Source organism: Durio zibethinus, chromosome 18, assembly GCF_047325235.1.
Source record: "Durio zibethinus cultivar Kanyao isolate XHJ-2024 chromosome 18, ASM4732523v1, whole genome shotgun sequence".
In the NCBI taxonomy this organism is placed as follows: Eukaryota; Viridiplantae; Streptophyta; class Magnoliopsida; order Malvales; family Malvaceae; genus Durio; species Durio zibethinus.
In genome coordinates, this window is record NC_143179.1 from 17,351,530 (window position 1) to 17,372,190 (window position 20,661).

The following is a 20,661-nucleotide window of genomic DNA, read 5'->3' on the forward strand; positions in this document are numbered from 1 at the left end:
CCACGACTTTGAAAAGTAAATTGCTCCTCTGTTAAACTTTGAAAAAGTAAATTGCTCCTCTAAACAGAGGCACCACGACTTTGGAAAGTAAATTGCTCCTCTAAACAGAGGCAACGAACTTTGGAAAAGTAAATTGCTCCTCTAAATAGAGGCACCACGACTTTGAAAAGTAAATTGCTCCTCTAAACAGAGGCAACAAACTTGGAAAAGTAAATACTCCTAGACAATCATGTCCGAAGGAGTTGAAAGTTGTGTTTGAAGGGATTTCAGGAGATTATGCCCAAAGGTCTTATAAATCAACCCTGATACCAAGAAACATCCTATTTCAAGGATTAGGAACTTACCTGACAAGTTTCTTCTCAAACTTGCAAAGTCTTTTCATATCTGTCTTTTTCATGTGGGATGTTGGAACACCCCTGCTTCTTGAATTTGTACACTATACTTTCCTGAAAGTAGTGTATGCTATGCAAATGCATATGAATTTCAATGCATGCTATGCAAATGTTGGCCAATTAATTCCTGATCAATGTATGGTACTCAAGTTTCTCAAGCTCTTTTCTTGGGCATCAAGCCCTTTGATTCCTCAAAGATTCAATGGCATTGTTCTCCTAAGATCGAACCAGTGTAGCTCTTAATTATTTCTTTCATTCATATTCTTCTTGTAACAAAAATCTCTTCCCAAATTTAATGTCCTAATCAGGAGCTGAATATCTCGATTCTGCCTTTATCACTCTTGATTTATTCAATGTAATGTAAAAATCTTTTTATGTTGTTATTCATTCATCAATCATTATTTTCAACTCAAAAAAGGAGAATGCATTTGCACATTCCCTCCATGATGGGGTATTAAGAAGAAAAAGATATGAATGGTAGGGAAATAGTCATCAGAAAAATGAGCAAAGAATGAAATAAAATGTTTCTTTATTAGCAAATGTCGATAAACTTTGGCCAAGAAAGAATTACAAGGATAAGTATGGGGACAAAGCCCAAAATGAATAATAAGATAATCATGATAACACATCTCAAAGTTTTTTCTGAAAACTCAACCCTCTGATGTATTTAACAACTTGGAACTCTTCTGAATTTGCTAACCTTCATATCAGCAGACTTTCAAATTCGATGCTGTATTCTCCTTATCTAAGCCGTCTTTTCAGGTTTTCAACTTAGACAAACCCCCTATGACTCAAACCGCCCTTTTGGGGTTTTCGCCTTGAGTCCTTCTTGTTCACCTTTTTTCCATCATTTTTATTTTTTCATTTTTCATTTTTTCATTTTTTCATTTTTCTATTTTGTCATTTTTTTCAAGCATAGTATTTCTTCACAGCATCAGAATTTACAGGATGGGGTAAATCATTTCCATCCATCTCAGTCAGTATCAATGCTCCACCCGAAAAGGCCTGTTTCACCACATACGGCCCTTCTCAATTCGGAGTCCATTTTCCTCTACTATCGTGCTGGATTGGGAGAATTCTTTTCAAAACCAATTCTCTTTCTCAAAAGCAACGAGGCCGAGTCTTCTTATCATGAGCCCTCATCATTCTTCTTTGGTATAGCTGACCATGGCACAGTGCAGTCAATCTCTTTTCTTCTATGAAATTTAACTGCTCATAACGTTCACGTATCCATTCAGCTTCTTCTAACTCAACTTCTTTTAAAACTCTCAAAGAGGGGATCTCTACTTCCACTGGTAGTACAGCTTTCATCTCATAAACCAAAAAAAATGAGGTTGCCCCAGTAGAGGTGCGAACTGACGTTCGGTATGCATGCAATGCGAATGGTAACTTCTCATGCCAATCTTTGTAAGTCTCGATCATTTTTTCCAAAATCCTCTTTATGTTCTTATTGGCTGCCTCAACTGCCCCATTCATTTTTGGACGGTATGGTGCCGAGTTATGATGCTTGATCTTATATTGAGCACATATTTCTTGCATCATCTTGCTATTTAGATTCTTGGCATTGTCTCAAATGATTTTCTTCAGAAGTTCATATCTACAGATAATCTCTTTTTTCATGAACTTGCAAACCACGAAGTGTGTCACGTTTGCATATGAAGCTGCTTCTACCCATTTTGTGAAGTAATCTATCATCACAAAAATGAATCTGTGCCTGTTAGAAGCCTTTGGGGTGATTGGACCAATGACATCCATGCCCCACATTGAAAATGGCCATGGTGGTGCCATAACATGTAAAGCAGACGACGGAGCATGAATCTTATCAGCATATATCTGGCATTTATGGCATTTACGAGCATAATCAATGCAATCATTCTCCATCGTCAACTAGTAATATCTCGCTCTCATAATCTGTCTTGCCATCATATGTCCACTAGTATGTGCCCCACATATTCCATCATGCACCTCTTCAATGATTTTTTTCGCTTCAGTCTCATTTACACACCTCAATAGTACTTGATCCTTGCTTCTTTTGTAAAGGATATCCCCATCTAGGAAAAAGCTCATAGCCAATCTTCGGATGACCCTTTTATCATTTTCTGTTGCATGAACTGGATACTGCCGATCCTTGACATACTGTAAGATGTCATAATACCAGGGTTTTCCATCTTCTTCCGTCTCTACATTAGAACAATACGCTGGTATATCCTTAACATCTAACTTTATGGGCTGAATGTCGGTGTCATCATTAATTCAAATCATTGCAGCCAGAGTAGCCAATGCATCAGCAATCACATTTTCTTTCCGAGGTAAGTGATCGAACTGGACATCTTCAAATTGTTTCGTCAACTCTAGAATATACTTATGATATGAAACGAGTTTTGAGTCTCTCGTCTCCCATTCTCCTTTCAATTGGTATATAACTAGAGCTGAGTCTCCAAACACTTTCAGTGCTTTCACTCTTCTTTCTATAGCAGCTTGCAGGCCCATAACACATGCCTCATACTCAGCGATGTTATTTGTGCAATTAAAATTTAACCTCGCTGTTACAGGGTAGTACTGTTCTTCTGGAGAAATCAAAATTGCCCTAATTCCATGCCCCAAGGCATTGGCAGCTCCATCAAAGTACATTCTCCAACATTTTTCTCCATGCTCCCTTTCTTCCAGTTGAGAAATAGTCATCAAGTCTTCATCAGGAAATTCTAGCTTCATCGGCTCATACTCTTCAGTAGCATGATCTGCAAGAAATTCTGCTATAGCACCCCCTTTTATTGCTTTTTGGCTCACGTATATAATGTCGTATTCCGAGAGCATTACTTGCCACTAGCGATTCTTCCAGACAAAGAAGATTTTTCGAAGATGTACTTAATGGGATCCAATTTCGCTATGAGCCATGTAGTGTGATAGAGCATGTACTGTCTAAGTCTTTTGGTAGTCCACGCTAATGCACAACACATTTTCTCCAGTGAAGAATACTTGGATTCGTATTCCGTGAACTTTTTACTCAGATAATAAATAGCTCTTTCCTTCCGGCTAGCCTCATCTTGCTGCCCTAGCACACATCCCATTGAATTTTCATATACAGTTAGGTACAAAATTAAAGGTTTTCCTGAAACAGGTGGCACCAATACTGGAAGGTTCGATAAATATTGCTTGATTTTATCAAACGCCTTTTGACATTCTTCATTCCATTTTCCAGGATTATCTTTACGAAGAAGCTTAAAGATGGGATTACATTTGTAGGTAAGCTGAGAGATGAACCGAGAAATGTAGTTCAATCTACCCAAAAAACCTCGAACTTCTTTTAGTGTGCTGGGAGGTGACAAATTTTGGATGGCTCGTATCTTATCGGGATCGACTTCAATTCCTCTTTCATTGACTACGAAGCCTAGCAACTTCCCTGACTTTATCCCAAAGGTGCACTTGGTTGGGTTTAATTTTAGCTGAAATTTTCTCAACCTCTCAAATAACTTTCTGAGGCTGGTGACATGATCTTCATCCCCACAAGACTTTGCAATCATATCATCTACATACACTTCGATCTCTTTGTGCATCATGTCATGGAAGAGTGTTACCATGGCCCTTTGATATGTTGCCCCAGCATTCTTTAACCCAAAAGGCATGACTTTGTAGCAGAAAGTTCCCCACATGGTCACAAAAGTAGTCTTTTCCATATCATCTGCAGCCATCTTTATCTGATTATACCCTGAGAAACCATCCATAAAAGAAAAAATCGAATGCTTAGCCGTGTTATCTACTAGTGTGTCAATATGAGGCAAAGGAAAGTTATCCTTTGGGCTAGCCTTATTCAAATCTCGATAGTCCACACACATTCGTACTTTTCCATCTTTCTTAGGAACTGAGACTATATTGGCTACCCATTCTGGATACTTAGCCACTTGTAGAAAACCTGCATCAAATTGTTTCTTCACCTCTTTTTTAATCTTTAGTAGCATTTCAGGCTTCATCCGTCTCAGTTTCTGTTGAACTGGCTTACATTCTGGCCTTAGAGGCAATCTGTGCTCCACAATCTCTGTGCTCAGCCCTGGCATATCCTGATAAGATCAAGCGAATATATCTACAAATTTTCGGAGTAGGTCTGTCAGTTGTTGCCTATCTTCAGATGAAAGTGAAGTGCCCATTCTGACCTCTTTCCTATTTTTTACATCTTCCAGATTCACTAAGTCTACTAACTCTTGATGGGGCTCAATCAGCTTATTTTCTTGTTCAATCATCCTCATTAGGTCCGGAGGCATAACATATTCTTCAGAATTCTCTTCATTATCAAATTCATCAGTATTAATTGAATTCTCAAAGCTAACCTCTTGATTGTTATCATGATTATCCTCATGTTCATTTAAAGACCTGCAATTGAATGAAATGGGATATGTTGGCAAGATGTGCTTGGGAAGATGGAAATAATGAAAACACAAGAAGAAATGAATGAAAATGCATACTTCCTAATTTTATTAAAAATAATAAATGATGAATGGCCCGAAAAAAAAGATCACCCCAATACCTTAGGCAATAGCTATTGGGATGTTACAATTACATTGCATCTAAATCAAAAGTCGAAGGCATCTCGATAGCACTCCAATTGTTCAGCTCATAATCTGGTGGACAGAGACGAACCCACTCTTCTTGATTTACCCTCACCTCATCTTCAACAGCATTAATGGCTAACTGGGCAAAATCATCTTCCACACTTTTTCTAGCATCTGGGTTCATGAATCCTCCAGGTCTGAAGGTTTCATATAAATGTGGGATAGACATCAGTCTTGGTGTCTTTCTTGATGGCCTCCTTTTGACTTTCCACTCTACTGTCTCATAGCCTAAGCCTGCCCTATCGCTATTGTCTGCTATTGTTAGAGGTTCTTTAATTCCCTGTAAATTTTTGCCTAGCCCTAGTCCTGGACACCAGCCTTTATTGATGACTTGGCTCACCACTATCTTTGTAAAAGGCTGACTTTAGAATCCTTCACCTACAGTATTGACCAATTCAAAAGATTGATAGGAGCATTCCAATGCTTCTTCGGCAGCCTCTACATATGGAGTGTTCAATGGTTGAGTCACCAGCATGTCTTCCTCCCTAACTACTACTACCAATTGACCTTCTACATTGAACTTGATCTTTTGATGTAAAGTAGAGGGCACAGCTCCTGCCATGTGAATCCATGGTCTTCCTAATAAACAACTGTAGGACAGAGAGATGTCCATCACTTGAAATTTTACATTGAAGGTGCATGGCCCAATTTGTAAGGGCATCTCAATATCTCTCAGGACTTCTTTTCTGGTCCCGTCAAAGGCTCTCACAATCATTTGACTATTTCGCATATGAGAATAATCGATAGGTAGCCTTGCCAAAGTTGACATAGGCATGACATTGATGGCAGAACCATTATCGATAAGGACTTTAGCTATGATATGGCTCTGGCACTTTACTGTGATATGCAAGGCCTTAGCATTTCTCTTTCCCTTCAAAGAAATCTCATCATCACTGAATGAAATGTGATTTGGCATGACTAAGTTTCCAGCCAAGTGATTCACATATTCGACAGACACGTTATGTGCCACGTATGCCTGATTCAACACTTTCAGCAAGGCATTTCGATGTGGCTCTGAGTTCAGCAACAGTGATAACAATGAGATTCGAGCTGGCATTTTATTCAACTGTTCCACAACTTAATATTCGCTATGTTTTACCAGCTTCAGGAATTCACAAACCTTCCTTTCTGATACTGGCTTTGGCTGATCTACTTCAGGCTCTATCTCTGGATTATTTCATCTTTCTCTTTCTTTAGCCTTCTCTCTTCTAGCCTTCTCTAGTATTTCTGGGGTGTAACATCTCCCACTTCGAGTAATGCCTCCTATACCAGTAATGTTAGAAGCATCGACTTTGGAGACCTCTTCTTTTTGCCCCTGCACTATAGTGTCACATCCATATCTCCAGGGCACAGCTTTATCATCTTTGTATGGAAAAGGAGTCGGGACTTTAAAAGTTACTGGCCTAGGGAAGAGCTTGTCTATGACTGATTTTGGTTTGTTTCCACATCGAATTGTCACTGGTTTGGGAAATAGCTTTTCAGGCCTATCAGTCATGCACACCTCAGTATTTTTCAAGCCTTCTTTTTCTTCGTAGACCTCCATCTGATGTAAATTCAAGAGTTTTTACACTTCTCGGTGAAACTGTTTACAGGTCTCAATGGAGTGGCCTCTTGCCCCACTATGATACTTACAACTAGTACCAGCTATATATGCTCCATGATAACTGTGTGGACTTACCAGTTGTATCATGTCTGCTTTTCGTAAGACATCAAATAATTGATCGAGAGGTGTCTTAATATCTACCACTTCTTTTTTCACATGACGCTCATGCTCTTCACCTATAGCATTCACATTATGATTTGGCAAAGGATTGCCACTAACATTTGGTGCAGTCATCCCTCCAGTGTCAAAGCAGATCATCCTATCCTTGATCAACAGTTGCACTTTATATTTCAGGGTAGTGCAATTTTTGGTGGAGTGACCAGCAATCCCATAATGGTAGTCACAGTGGGCGGTGGGATCATACCACTTTGGGTAAGGTGGCTTGAGGGGTTCCAATTTACTTGGAGCAATCAAATGATTGTTTGTAGAGCTCCTTGTATAATTCCGTATAGGTCATGGGAATAGGGTCAAAAACAGGTCTTTCACGAGTGGTTCGTTGCTCCCGCGAGCCACCAGCAGCGTTAGTTGGGCGAATTTGTGGTTTTGGGGTGGGTTGAATGTTAGAACTGTACATGGTGTTTTAGGGTCTATGAGAGGTTTGATAGGTTTGGAGGTATGGTGGTTGGTATGGGTGAAAAAAAGTGTTATTTACAGTGGGGTGATAGGGCAGATATTCTGGTAGGGGGTAGGCCGAATAACCCCTAAGTTGTTGTCTATCAAAGCTCACAGCCTGAGCTTCAGTTTCTTTTTTCTTTGGGATTCTTTTGCTAGATGCTTCATTCCCTTCTAGCTTGCCATTCTTGATGGCGCTCTCAATGATTTCTCCTGAAATTACCATATCGGCAAAATTCTTTGTTGCATTCCCTATCATCTTTTCATAATAGAGAGGTTTTAAAGTGCTAACAAATAGCACTGTAGTTTTTTTCTCGGTCAGAGGAGGCTGTACCTGAGAAGCAATATCTCTCCACCTCTAGGCATACTCTTTAAAAGATTCGTTTGTCTTTTTCTCCAGATTCTGCAAAGACAAACGATCTGGAGCCAAATCGATGATATGTCGATATTGACTGATAAAGTCATGCACCATATCGCTCCAAGAGCGAATGCGAGTCCTGTCTAGCTGAACATACCATCTGGCCGTAGAGCCAGTAAGACTGTCTTGGAAAACATGCATCAATAGCTTTTCATCATGTGCACGAGCCGCCATCTTCTTGCAATACATGGTGATGTGGGTTTTGAGGCACTTTGTACCGTCATACTTTTCAAATTTTGGTGCTTTAAACTTATGGGGGATAACCACATCAGGAACTAGGCAGAGCCCCGCAGCATTAACTGACCCATAGAAGCTAAATCCTTCCACGGTCCTTAGCCTTTGCTCTAGCATGCTAATCTTGGAACTCTCCTCAGCTTCCACCCTCATCTTTTCTTTTTCCTTCTCTTTTAAATCATCTAAATCAGGAATTGGTTCTGCTGCCTTTTCAGTGAAGACAGGATTTATATAGCTATTATACTGCCCGAGGTTGAAAGTCGATGGCATTCCAGGATATATTGGATATGCGAAGTGTTGTGGTGGGACCTCTTGGAGGTAGGCCAAAACTTGGAGGGTACAAGGGGTCAGCTATTTCTTGTAATGGGGGAATTTGTTGGCTTATATTTTCTGCAACTCCTTTTCCTTTATTCATGTTATTAAGAGCCTCCAGAATCTTGCTTAGCTCACCCTCAATCTTCTCCTGGGCTTTCTCTATCTTTTCAAATCTTTGGGAATTTTCCTGCTCCATTTACCTTACTCTGAATCTTGTGTTGAATCGATGGGCAAGATTTTCGCTAGACAGAGCTATCCTGGAACCTTGAGTACCATATCTTAGAATCAGTAAATTGGCATGATCATCACATGGTTATTTTGTAAGTGTAATGAATGAGAATGCAATGAATGAGAATGTAATGAATGAGAAATGCATGTATGCAAAGAATATTTGCCTCAAAACGGTATTCAACTAAAAAATTTCATTTATTCCAAAAAAACTTTCGTCTACATTGAGTTTATCATCCTAGCATTATAGCCATAAAATTGTTTGATCTGTTCATACTGGGCCTTGGCTTCTTCTATGAAGTTCAAAAGACGATGTCCATGTTCTCCTACTGGGGCCACCACTTGTCTTAATGCCTCTGCCTCTTCCACCATCTCTCTTGCCTTACGCACCCCTTTATGAATTTGGGTTGTTAAATGCTCAATGTATTTCTGCCTCCCTAGGTTCTCTCTTTTACCACACCAGACTTGGTATGATAATTCTCTATGTTCTCTAACCAATGCAGCAATGTGGTCTCCTTGTTCATCCAACCTTTGACTTAGCCCGCTCAAATAACTGTTTAGCATGTTAATTTCTGCCTGTGCTTCAGTACTTTCTTCTTCCAACTCGGCATACTCTTGTTTCAATCTTGTGTTTTCCTCAGTTAGCTCGACAATGGTTATCCCTTTGGCCCTTTCTCTCACACATATCCTCTTATGCTCCTGGTGTAACCTTGCTAGATCTTCAGTAGCTGCATCACGTTCTCTAGCAATCTTATGAACTTTAACTTCATAATTTTCAGCTCTACCTTTCCACTGGGCTTTTTCTTCTTGAAGTTCTTGAATCTCTTTCTTTAACTTGATCTTTTCAAATTCAAATTCTTTTGTTGCCAGCTCTAACTCTGATGGTATCTCTTCAAGCTTTTCTTCTGTCGGTGGTTGAGAGACTTCATAAGTGAATACTATTTCTTGTCTTCTCTTTGTTCTCCAAACCAAGTAACCTGGAGTGACTTTTTCAGTGAATGGTCCAGGACTCACTCTTTGGGGATTTTTCCATGCTTTGATCATCCCATTCATCCTCTGAAATGCTTTAGGCTCACTGTAAGAAAAATCTAACTGATGAAGCTCATAAGTCATAGGAATAAACTGTTCTCCCCCAATTGTCTCCTCACTAAGAGCGGTGCATAATTCGTCACTCCCCATAAATCCAGAAGTGGAACCACTGTACTATCTCCACATTGGTATAACATAGGCTCTTGATTCATCCATGGGGCTAACCATCTCACCCTGGCACCTTCTAACTTTTGCAAGAAAGTTATCCATTCTTGTTTAGACTTCTGCTTTGACCACCCACTTTCACAGAACTCTTTGACTGAAAAGTGATTACGGATATAAATCTTCGAGAAAGCACCATTTTCTTGTTTAAAATGGCTTTTCATCCACACATACAATAGCTGTATGCATCCTATGAAGTGCCCTCCATTCCGACGATAATAACTCAAAGATCTGATAGTCTCTGCTAATATTACCGTTGAAGGATTACAGCCATTGATCACACTCTCAAAGAAATCAACCACTGCTATCTCAATATGTCCCAAAACCTTTGGAAAGATTACCAGTCCGTATATAGCCAAGGCAAATATGTCTAACCCTCGTTCTTCATTGACGTGTTGCATCAGAAACTCATGAAAGAACTTTCAAGGTAGGCAAACCTGTTCTTGTTTCTTCTTTGTATGAGAATCCACAACTTCCTTGTCTATCCCCATGAGTTGAGCCAGACTTTTACGAAATCCTGACTTATGTTTTTTGACATATATCTTGTCAGGAGTCTTTAGATGCAAACCCAATAAGACCGAATATTCTTCTATGGTGGGAGTCATATCAGCTTCATTAAAGATGAAACACCTATATGCAAGATCCCAAAATTATGTTGCAGCTCTAATTAGTTGATCGTCAATAGCCACTGCTAGAAGGTGTGCTATATGCCCATGCTTCTGACAAAACTGCCCTTGTCTTGACAGACTCATCTTCTTCCAGATGTCAACCAAATCTTCTAAATTGTTCTGTTTGAGGAGGACAGATGTTTCTTGAGACAGAGTAGACTCATACCCAATTGGCAAGTAATCTCCCATCTTCAATTGAGTCTTTTCTGATAGGGCCCTTACTTCATTAGGTGTCCCACAGGGTGCTAATACTGATGAAGAGCAAACTAGGCGTTCATTGGTGTCCATGAAAAAAATTTGTTGAAGACCGTTTTTCAAGCAAATGTTCTTTTATGCAACCTTATGATATGCGTATGAACCAATGCAAAAGAAATAAGAAAAAGGTTAGTATACCCAGAAAAAGAACAAATAACTAAGTAATTTTACACATCACACATCACACATCACACAAAGTAAAAGGGATGAATCATATGCTTTTGGTCAATTCTAAAAAGGAAGAGTGATAGCTCTATCTATAGGTTAGGCATTCTTAAGGTTCACTATATGCGGTTTTAGGGTCAAAGTCTAAAGGTCATCAAATTGTTCCTTACATCCTTGTCCATCACAGACTAGTAAGGCACCCTAATCCTCACCCATTACAGGCTACAAGCGAAAAAGATTCAATTTGAGTGGGAGTATTTCGCTAGCCACTGCGGAGGTATTAGACCTCACGAAAGCAATAGGTACTTTACTCCCTCCTAGAGGGACGGAGTTCGGGTGTAGAGCTCATGTTATGCACATGCATATGAATGACATAATTAAAAAAGTAAATAAACATGAATGAATAATAACACATATATACAAAAAGGTTCAATTTTATTAGGCTTTTGGATAACACAAATTATTTGCTGGCCTGACTCTCAAAGTCCCCAGTAGAGTCGCCAAGCTGTCATAACGTCTAGATCCGAAGATCTATCGTTAGACATTGACTTTAGGGAGTCGCCACCAATCTTTTTTGTCTAGGTGCGATTGGCCACCTATGGAATCTGTCCTTTTAGGGAACACCTAAGTTTAAGGGTCCCTAGAAAAATAGGTTCAGGTCTACAAACCAGAACAGAGTTCGGGAGTTCGGTTACGCGTGAGGAAGGTTATAGCACCCTCACAACGTCCATCAAAAGATGGTACCAGCTTGAATTTGTGTTATCCAAAAGCCTTAAAATTTTACCAAATAAGTAATTATTGAAAATTATTCTCAATTGACTCTAATACTTTTAGCAGAAAATTGAGAAAATTCCCTCACCTCAAGAGTATGCAAGAAAAACTATTGTTTCACTTGCAGAGGCTCCGTCGTCGGATTATTTAAAGAAAAAAAAATAAAATCAAAATTAAGATAGAAAGGAAGGAAAGAATGATTTTTTTTTTGGAGGAAAAATTGATACTTTCAACTTTTCCCCAAAAATATTTTTTGGAAATTTCGATTTTCAAGGAAAATTGATACTTTCAACTTTTCCTCAAAAACCCTTTTTTTTAAAATTTATTTCTAAGAAAAATTGATACTTTCAACTTTTCCCTAAAAATATTTTTTGGAAATTTATTCTTAAGGAAAATTGATACTTTCAACTTTTCCCTAAAAATATTTTTTTTTTGAAATTTATTTCTGAGGAAAATTAATACTTTCAACTTTTCCCCAAAAATATTTTTTGGAAATTTATTTCTAAGGAAAATTGATACTTTCAACTTTTCCCTAAAAATATATATTTTTTGGAATTTTTTATTTTTATTTAAAGAAAATAGAATAATAAGAAAAATAAATAAAAATAAATAAAAATAATATTACATAAACCTAATCTAATAAATAAAAAAATAAAATAAACAAATAAACAAAGAAAAAAAATTCAAAGAAAGAAAGAAAAAAAAAAAAAAACCTGGAGCGGCTCGGATCGCGGCTCGGCTCGGCTCGGCTCAAGGCAGAGAAAACGGCTCGGGGGGAGCGACTTGGCGGCTTGGCACGGCTCGGCTCGACTCGGAGGGGGCAGGCACGCGCGGGTCAGAATCGGGTCGACGATCGGGTTGGGTCGGGTTTCGACAAAACGCGCGGATCCTCTGATTAACTTAAAGCCAAAACGACGTCATTTTGGAAGGGTATAAAAGGCAATCCCCTTCGTTTTTTCGGCAGAACGCTTCTCCCTCTCTCTCTCTTCTTCCCTTTTCCTCTCCCTTCTCTCTAAAAATTGAAGAACACCGGTGCCGGATTCTGGAAAATCTCACCGGAATCTGGAAATTTCATCGAAAGTTGGCCGGAATATCACCGGTTTCTGGGATTCTTCGCCGGAAACTGGGTTTGTCGTCGGAAACTTCAAGGTTGGTCAGAATTTTTGCCAAAAAATTCAAACTTCGTCGGAATTTTCGTCGGAATCTGGAAATTTCCCATAAATTTCCAGAAAAAATTTTCGCCAAAAATTTCTAAAAAATTTTTCTCACTCCCAGAACACTCCTAAACTTTTCTTAGCTTCCTATACGCCTCCTTTTCTCTCAAATCAGTAGTTTTGCTTACTGTTTTCTCTGTCTTTCATTTTGTTCCAGGGGGTGCTTTATATAGAGATTGATCAGGAGTTTCTGATCAATCCCAATTCTCCTTTGGACGGAAATTCAATCTTTGAATCCAGTCTGGACTCTTCTGATTGAATTCTCACTCCCAGTGGGATTCTTCAACTTTCAATCCTAGCCCTCCAAAATAAAAATCAAAATAAAAAAAAACTAGATAATTAGAGAAGATAAATCAACAGATATTATAGGATAAATAAAATAATAATAAAAAATATATATCAGATATATAATTAGATAAGTAAAAATACAAAAATGAATAAAATAAAAAAGATAAAATATATATATATACATAAATAATAAAATACACATAAATATTAACAAAAAATAAATAAATAAATATATACATATATTAATACATAATAATAATAATAAATAATACAATACATAAAATACAAAAGAAGAAGAAAAGAAAAAAAATACAAGATAAAATTGAATTAGGCTTACCCATTTGGGCCAGGTCCAATTGATCTGGGCCGGACCCAATTGGGTGTCTACACCATGCACATCATTTCAATATTTTTCAAATTTGCCTAACATGGTCATTCTATATATGAAATAATTCTATCATTATGCATAGTCCATTCATTCAATATCAATATGATTTTGTAAATATTAAAAAAATAAAAATTTGCATAAGCATATTTTGTGACAAAAACCCTTCAATGATATCTTAAAATAATTTCAACTTATCACATAACTTTACTACCATGATCCAATCATTTTCAGTTGGCAAACATTTGTACAAAAGGTCACTATGTAATTACACATAAGGAAAAACATCTTTATAAAATAAAGCTGTTCAAAGCATCAAGTAGGTAGAGTTTCATTGTGTTTTGACATCAACACAAATTTTTTAAAATTGAAATGCACAATTGACGCGTTGTCTCTTCAAGTTTTTTTATTTTTTTGGTGTAGCACCCTAAAGAAAAGACATAATAGCATTACCGACTTGGATAACACCAACAAAATTTTTTCATCAATAATGCTATTACAAAAAAAAAAAAAAAAGACTTTGCTGTTATAATTTTTTGTTGGTGAAGGCCATTTTTCTGGTAATGAAACATAAATAACCACAATCAATTTTTCAATAACAAAAGCTCAAAAGAATTAAAAAAAAAAAAAAAAACCAAACAGGAGTATGAAATAGTGTAATTCTAACTTGTAAACCCAATCTCTCTTCAATGTAGCAATCACATTTTAAGGTATTCAAAAAATTCCTTTTTCTAGTTCTATGAAAGTATCAATAATAATTAAAAAAAATTAGATTGTAGTCATTGTGCGAACAAGATTTAGTGATAAATGAATGAAAAAAGTAGAATTTTTGAATCTATGTTCAAAATCCTAACAATCACTCTACCCTCGAACAAAAGTAAATCATTATACATTTCAAAATCCTAATGAGGAAAGTAGAATTGATGGTTTCACACTTCAAAATCTTTCTTTAATACCGATTGACAATTTTTTATTTTTGATTTGGGTTTTCAATCTTGGTTTAGGATTCAAGCATAAGTTTTTTTTAAAATGTTGCTTTATTAACTTTTTTTTTACTTAATTAATTTAGGGAAATTAGTTAGGTTTAAGAAAAATATATGAAATAAATTTAAAAAATTGAATTTGAAAAATTTTAAATTATCATGTGGCATTATTTAATTACATATTAGCATCAGAAATCCTTTTAACCAATCATCATGCTATGTCAGCTTGATTAGCATATATGTCAACAGGTCAAATACCATGTCATCAATTTTAATGAAAAAATTTGATATCGTTTATGATTGAACTAGAATTATTAAATCAAAATAATAAAAGTATTAAATTTATATAAATATAATAAAAAAAATTAAATTTTAAAATTTTTTATAGCACAAAAATATCTACATAACTAGTTTTTTAACCCATGCCATGCGTGGGATTTTTTTATTATTTTTAATAATTAAAATTTTTTTTATTAATATTAATTTTTATATTACTTTAATAAAAAAATGCAAACATTTTATTGATTTATTATATATAATCATACATTCATAAATGTTAAGGTACAACTAAATAAAAGTTTACACATATTGTAATACTTTTTCAAAGTCAAAACTTTTGTAAAATTTCAAAGAATTATAAAATTTTTTTCTTTTTCATCAAAATTATTTTTTCAATTCATTTTCTAAACAATGAAAATTTTACTACTCATTTTTTCTTGTTCGGTCAAAAAAGCAAAGTTCAATTTTAAATAATCAAGATTTTTATTATTGGTTTATATGTTTTTTTCTAGTGTTAGAAATGTTGTTATCTACACTTTTGGATTCCTCATGTAATGTTAGTTCAATTTCTTTAAGGTTTACATTCTTTTTGTGCTTTATTGTACTCTTGGTCGTAGTTGGATATTTATAACCATTTCACTACTTTTAATAACATTTTACTTAAGCTTATTAAAAAGAAAATAGTTAAGATTAATAATTGTTTATATGCTGATATGAATATATAAAAAATATATCATTTGATTAAATTGTAAAAGACATGTATATTAGCAAAATATTCTTAAATTATTAAATCTTATAAAGCTAAACCAAAAATAAAACATCAAATAATAATAATAATAATAATAATAATAATAACAATAATAATAATAATAATAATAATAATAATAATAATAATAATAATAATGATTGAACTACAAAACATAATTATTAATTTGCTCATAACCATTAACTTTTTATTAGTTCTTTTTTTTTTTAGATATATACTTTAACATACGTAGTTGTTTTTTTTTATTAGAACATAAACCAAATATACAAATTGAGAATTATATATAATTTAGATCTCTTATACTTATACATAGCAAATATTCAATTTAACTAAATATATATAAACATATAAACTAATTTATTTTAGAATAAATCAAATCTAGATGCGTATATCACATAATGCAAATAAAACCAAATAATAAGTTTGAAGCAACAAAGAAATAAAGGAAAATAATAAAAAATATATAGTATTAAAAAAGTAATGAACTATATTTATTACATAGTTGAAACCCAGCCAAATATGTGCTCATTTTCCTTTCATGATTTAAATCTAAAAAAAATTAATGAAAAATCAATATTATAAAAAGAAAAACAATCTAACACCATCACAAACTTATTTTTAAAATTAAAAAAAATAAAATAATAATAAAGGCATAAAATGAATTTACTTATTCATGAGTATGATGTAGTTATTATTCTTTTTAGTTTTTGTCTATTTCTGGCAAAATCTATAAACCATAATCGTCAAATAGAAAAAAGATTATATTCTTCAATTCCTAAATCTAATAATAACAAATAAAATAACATTGGTTAGAAGGTAATGCATTAACTTTATAAGTTCTTTATTTTTATTTTGAGATTTTGATTTTAACAAATAAAAATTATTAAGCTCATACACACACATATATTTATACATACGTAGAGTTATGATTAAATTTAAAAAGAAAATTATAAATTATGATTTAATATTCAAAATTTATGTAAAATTTTTAATTTTTGATAGAGTTTGATTTGAATTTAAATAGTAACCCAAAAATATTAAATTTATATAATTTATTAAATAAAATTATTTGACAGCAAGTATAAGTTTATTAAGTCTATATATATTTAGAATTATGATTAAATTAAAAAAGAAAGGTAATTTATAATTTAATATATTTAAATTTAAAATTTATGTAAAATTTTTAATATTTTATAGATTTTGATTTGATCAAATATACAAATTGAGAACGTATATATAATTTAAATTTCTTATACTTATGCATAGTAAATATCTAGTTTAACTATATATATATAAACATATGAACCAATTTTTTTTAGAATAAATCAAATCTAAAATGTATATATCATATAATGTAAATAAAACCAAATAAAATGTTGGTAGAAACAAACAAATAGATGAAAAAATAAAAAAAAGAAATAGAATATGAAAAGAATAATGAACTATACCTATTACCTAGTTGAAACCAATCTAAATGTGCACTCATTTTCCTTTCATTATTGAAATAAAAAAAATCAATATTATAGAAAAAAAAAAACAATCCAACACCATCACAAACTTATTTTTAAAACTAAAAAAATAATAATAAAAAATAAAAGAATAATAAAGACATAAAATGAATTTACTTGTTCATGAGTATGATGTGGTTATTATTCTTTTTAATTTTTACCTATTATTGTCAAAACTCATAAACCATAATCATCAAATAAAAAAATTGTATTCTTCAATTTCTAATTTTAATAATAATGAATAAAATAACATTGGTTAGGGGGTGATGTTCTCATTTTTTGAGTTCTTTATTTTTATTTTGAGATTTTGATTTTAGCAAATAAAAATTTATTAAGCTTACACATACACATATAACACACACACACATATATGTAGAGCTATGATTAAATTTGAAAAGAAAATATAAATTATGATTTAGTATATTTAAATTCAAAATTTATGTAAATTTTTTAATTTTTGATAAAATTTGATTTGAATTTAAATAGTTACCTAAAAATATTTAATTTATATAATTTATTAAATAAAATTATTTGACAGCAAATAAAAGTTTATTAAGCCTATATATATTTGAAATTATGATTAAATTAAAAAATAATTTATAATTTAATATATTTGAATTTAAAATGTATTTAAAATTTTTAATATTTTATAGATTTTGATTTGAATTTAAATAATTATCCAAACATATTAAATTTATATAACTATCCAAACATATTAAATTTAAATAATTTATTAAATAAAGTTACTTGATAAATAATATATTATAAATATTATCTTATGTATCATAAAGAGAGATTATCTTTATAGGTATTTATGTCAGTATATTTTATCTTATAATTTTATATATTGTAATATACATATTAAATTTGATCTATAATAATATAAAATACTATTTTACCATAGAGACTGAGGGTCCACAGTACACTTAATCAGTGGCGCCGTTCTCCCTTAACACAAAGCCTTGCCTTCTTGCTGTGGGAGGTTCGAGTTTAAAATCTTTATTTTACCCCCAAAAGGACAAAACTTAATAAAGCAAAACGAAACAAAAACAGGGAAAAGATCAGTCTCACCGTCCTTACTGTTTGACTTTTGCGATGGGATTTTCCTTCGTTTTCTTACTTCTGCCACAACATGTACTTATGTTTTAAAGCGTTAAAATTATATCCTATTGTTATGAGCAACAAAAGGAAAATGTAAATAAGGCGGAAGAGAGGTCAAGCCTAAGCCTATACATAAATGTTGAGAACATGGTTAAAGTTTACTATAGTTAGACAATAACAACGATCACTGTTTCCAGGTCAGTAATCTTTAGATGTTTGACACATTAAGTCATGGAGTTGCTCCCATTTTAACACTCTTTTAAACCCCCCCCCCTCCCAAAAAAAAAAAAAAGAGAATGTCTCGCTCCAACCTAAATCGTCATGGCCCTTTTACATTTGTTATTATTTTTATTTGAGTTAATTATATATTTAGTACTCAAAAACTATATTAAAATGTATAGATTAATACTTAAACTATATATATAATGTGCATCTTAAAATTTTAAAGTGTGTATTAAGTTAGTCTAATTATTAACACCAGTTAAACTAAACTGCGTAGACGACATTTACCCGATGAGTAATAAAAAACATTAACTAGGAACCTAGATATATGGTAAAATTTTTACAATCTAAAATTAATGAAAATATTATTTATAATAATAATTTTGTATTAAATAGGAAAGTTGACGGATAATATTATGAATTTTAATATATTAAAAAATAATTGATTAATATAATAATTTAAAAAGAAATACCAAAATAGATAGTAAAAATCTCGTATAAATAGTAGCATGTTTATTTGCGTTGAATTCATGTCAATATATCCGTTATTCTTCACTCACTCATGATGACTGACATCAATCCTTTTGCCTCTTTTACTGCACAATTCAGAGTTACGGCTTGAATTGACTGAATTAAAAACTTGATTGTAAGTAAGATCAAGAACCTAGAAATACATGAACTCGCATGAATATTAATAAATAAATAAAGGATCCTAAGTTTACACTTTAATGTTACACAAACCATCAGCTCTGTCTCCATCAGATAACAACCAAGAGTTTTAACAACCTTGAGATCCGAGCACTCATTAAACTAACTAGTACTCCTACCAAAGGAAGCAGCACCCCTCCCCTCACCAAACCACCCTTAGCCTTTGTTCTCTCTCCTTCTTCGGACATCAATGGCAGACTTTGAGCCAACACATCATCAAACTCACCACCACCAAACAATCCCAAAAGAAACTGCTCTCCAAGCATTAAACACTATAATCCAACTTCACTTCGAGAAAACCCTGGAAAAGAAAAGAGCTATAGACCTCCAAAAGAAGGAGCTCCACAAACTTTTCCAGCTCTTCTTCATCTTCCTAGCCCTTGTCTTCATGGCTCAGGCTCAGTCTACTCGTCTCCAGTGCCGCCACTGCTGGGCTCCCATCACTCTGCTTTCCCTGTCTCATCTTATTTTCTATGTTTCCGTGGCTCAGACCTTGAGGTTCATAAATGGGTTCAAGTACCAGAGGAGGTGCCACAAGCTGACTCTTGGGCTGGCTACTGAGAAGCTGAGAGAAATGAAGTCGAGGATTAACAATGGTGAGTTTGTTGATGGGTTTGGAGAAGAGGGTGAGTTTGAGATTCATTACCAGGAGCCTCCTGAGAGTTACTTTGCAAAGTTCAAGAGGAACTGGGCATTGCATTTTGGTTTCTTGATCTTGATCTACGCCTTCACGGTTTCTTCTTCTGTTGTGATGCTTTGTTTTTAGGTGTTGGGTCATTACTGATCAGGTCTTTGTTTTGAATTACATTTTTAGTGTTTTTTCTTCAACTTTTTTTAACGGGCAGGAATGTCACTGATAAGAACAATTGATTGCTTTATGTGTATATCTTGGATTCTTGAGGCTCCATATTAAATTGGAAAAATTGAAAATGATGTGTATTATTCTTGCTTTTGATGTTATTTTTTCTTTATGCAGTTTACATTTTCATTTTCCCTTTTCAGTTCCAACTACTGTAGTAGTAGTATTATCATTTTTCATGGGTTGTAAACTGATATATGCTTTTGATGAAAAGCTTAATTCTTAATGATGAAGGTAGGGTCTGCTTTTTATGGCTAGGTTTTTAATATACTATATATAATATATATATTGTGAATTTTTGGTTTCTAGCATTCCTTTGGGGTGTGGAACTTTGGAAAGGGGATTTTTCACAAGCAAAAGAGAACTTGTAAATGGGAAAATCTTTTTTTGCAACTTTTGATGATGGGTAGTTTCTATACAAGGAGACGAAAGAGTAGAATAGAGTATTAACTAATACACTATACAAGATTTCCTGCAGCAAGGAGTAGAATAGCTTCGGAATTTTTTTTTTTTTTGGTATGGAATTGTTTAGGTGTTATTAATTTCTTTTTAATTAAATTATTTGGGTGTTATTAAATTTTAAAAAATTAACATAACTTTTAATTTTAATATATTTAATATTAAAATTTAAAATTTTTTTATAGAATTAAAGTTTTATGATTTTTAATATTAAAAATAAAACATTTTAAAATATAAAAATAAGAATTTTAGATATAAAAAACATAATTTTGAAATATAAAAAAAATAAAAATTGGGCGGAGGGAATAATTTTTATTTGAATTTGAAATCTGAAAAGAAGAATGCCCTTGCCATAACCCCGTCCTCGACTGCT

General features: G+C 33.5%; 1 protein-coding gene across 1 annotated transcript; it reads left to right on the plus strand.

Annotated features, from left to right (window-relative positions):
• The first annotated feature begins 18,911 nt into the window (after positions 1 to 18,911).
• LOC111300646 (uncharacterized) lies at positions 18,912 to 19,900 on the plus strand. The gene has a single exon (XM_022896269.2). It carries the CDS (start codon positions 19,161 to 19,163, stop codon positions 19,734 to 19,736), a length of 576 nt encoding a protein of 191 aa, XP_022752004.1. The 5' UTR covers positions 18,912 to 19,160; the 3' UTR covers positions 19,737 to 19,900.
• Positions 19,901 to 20,661: the final 761 nt, after the last annotated feature.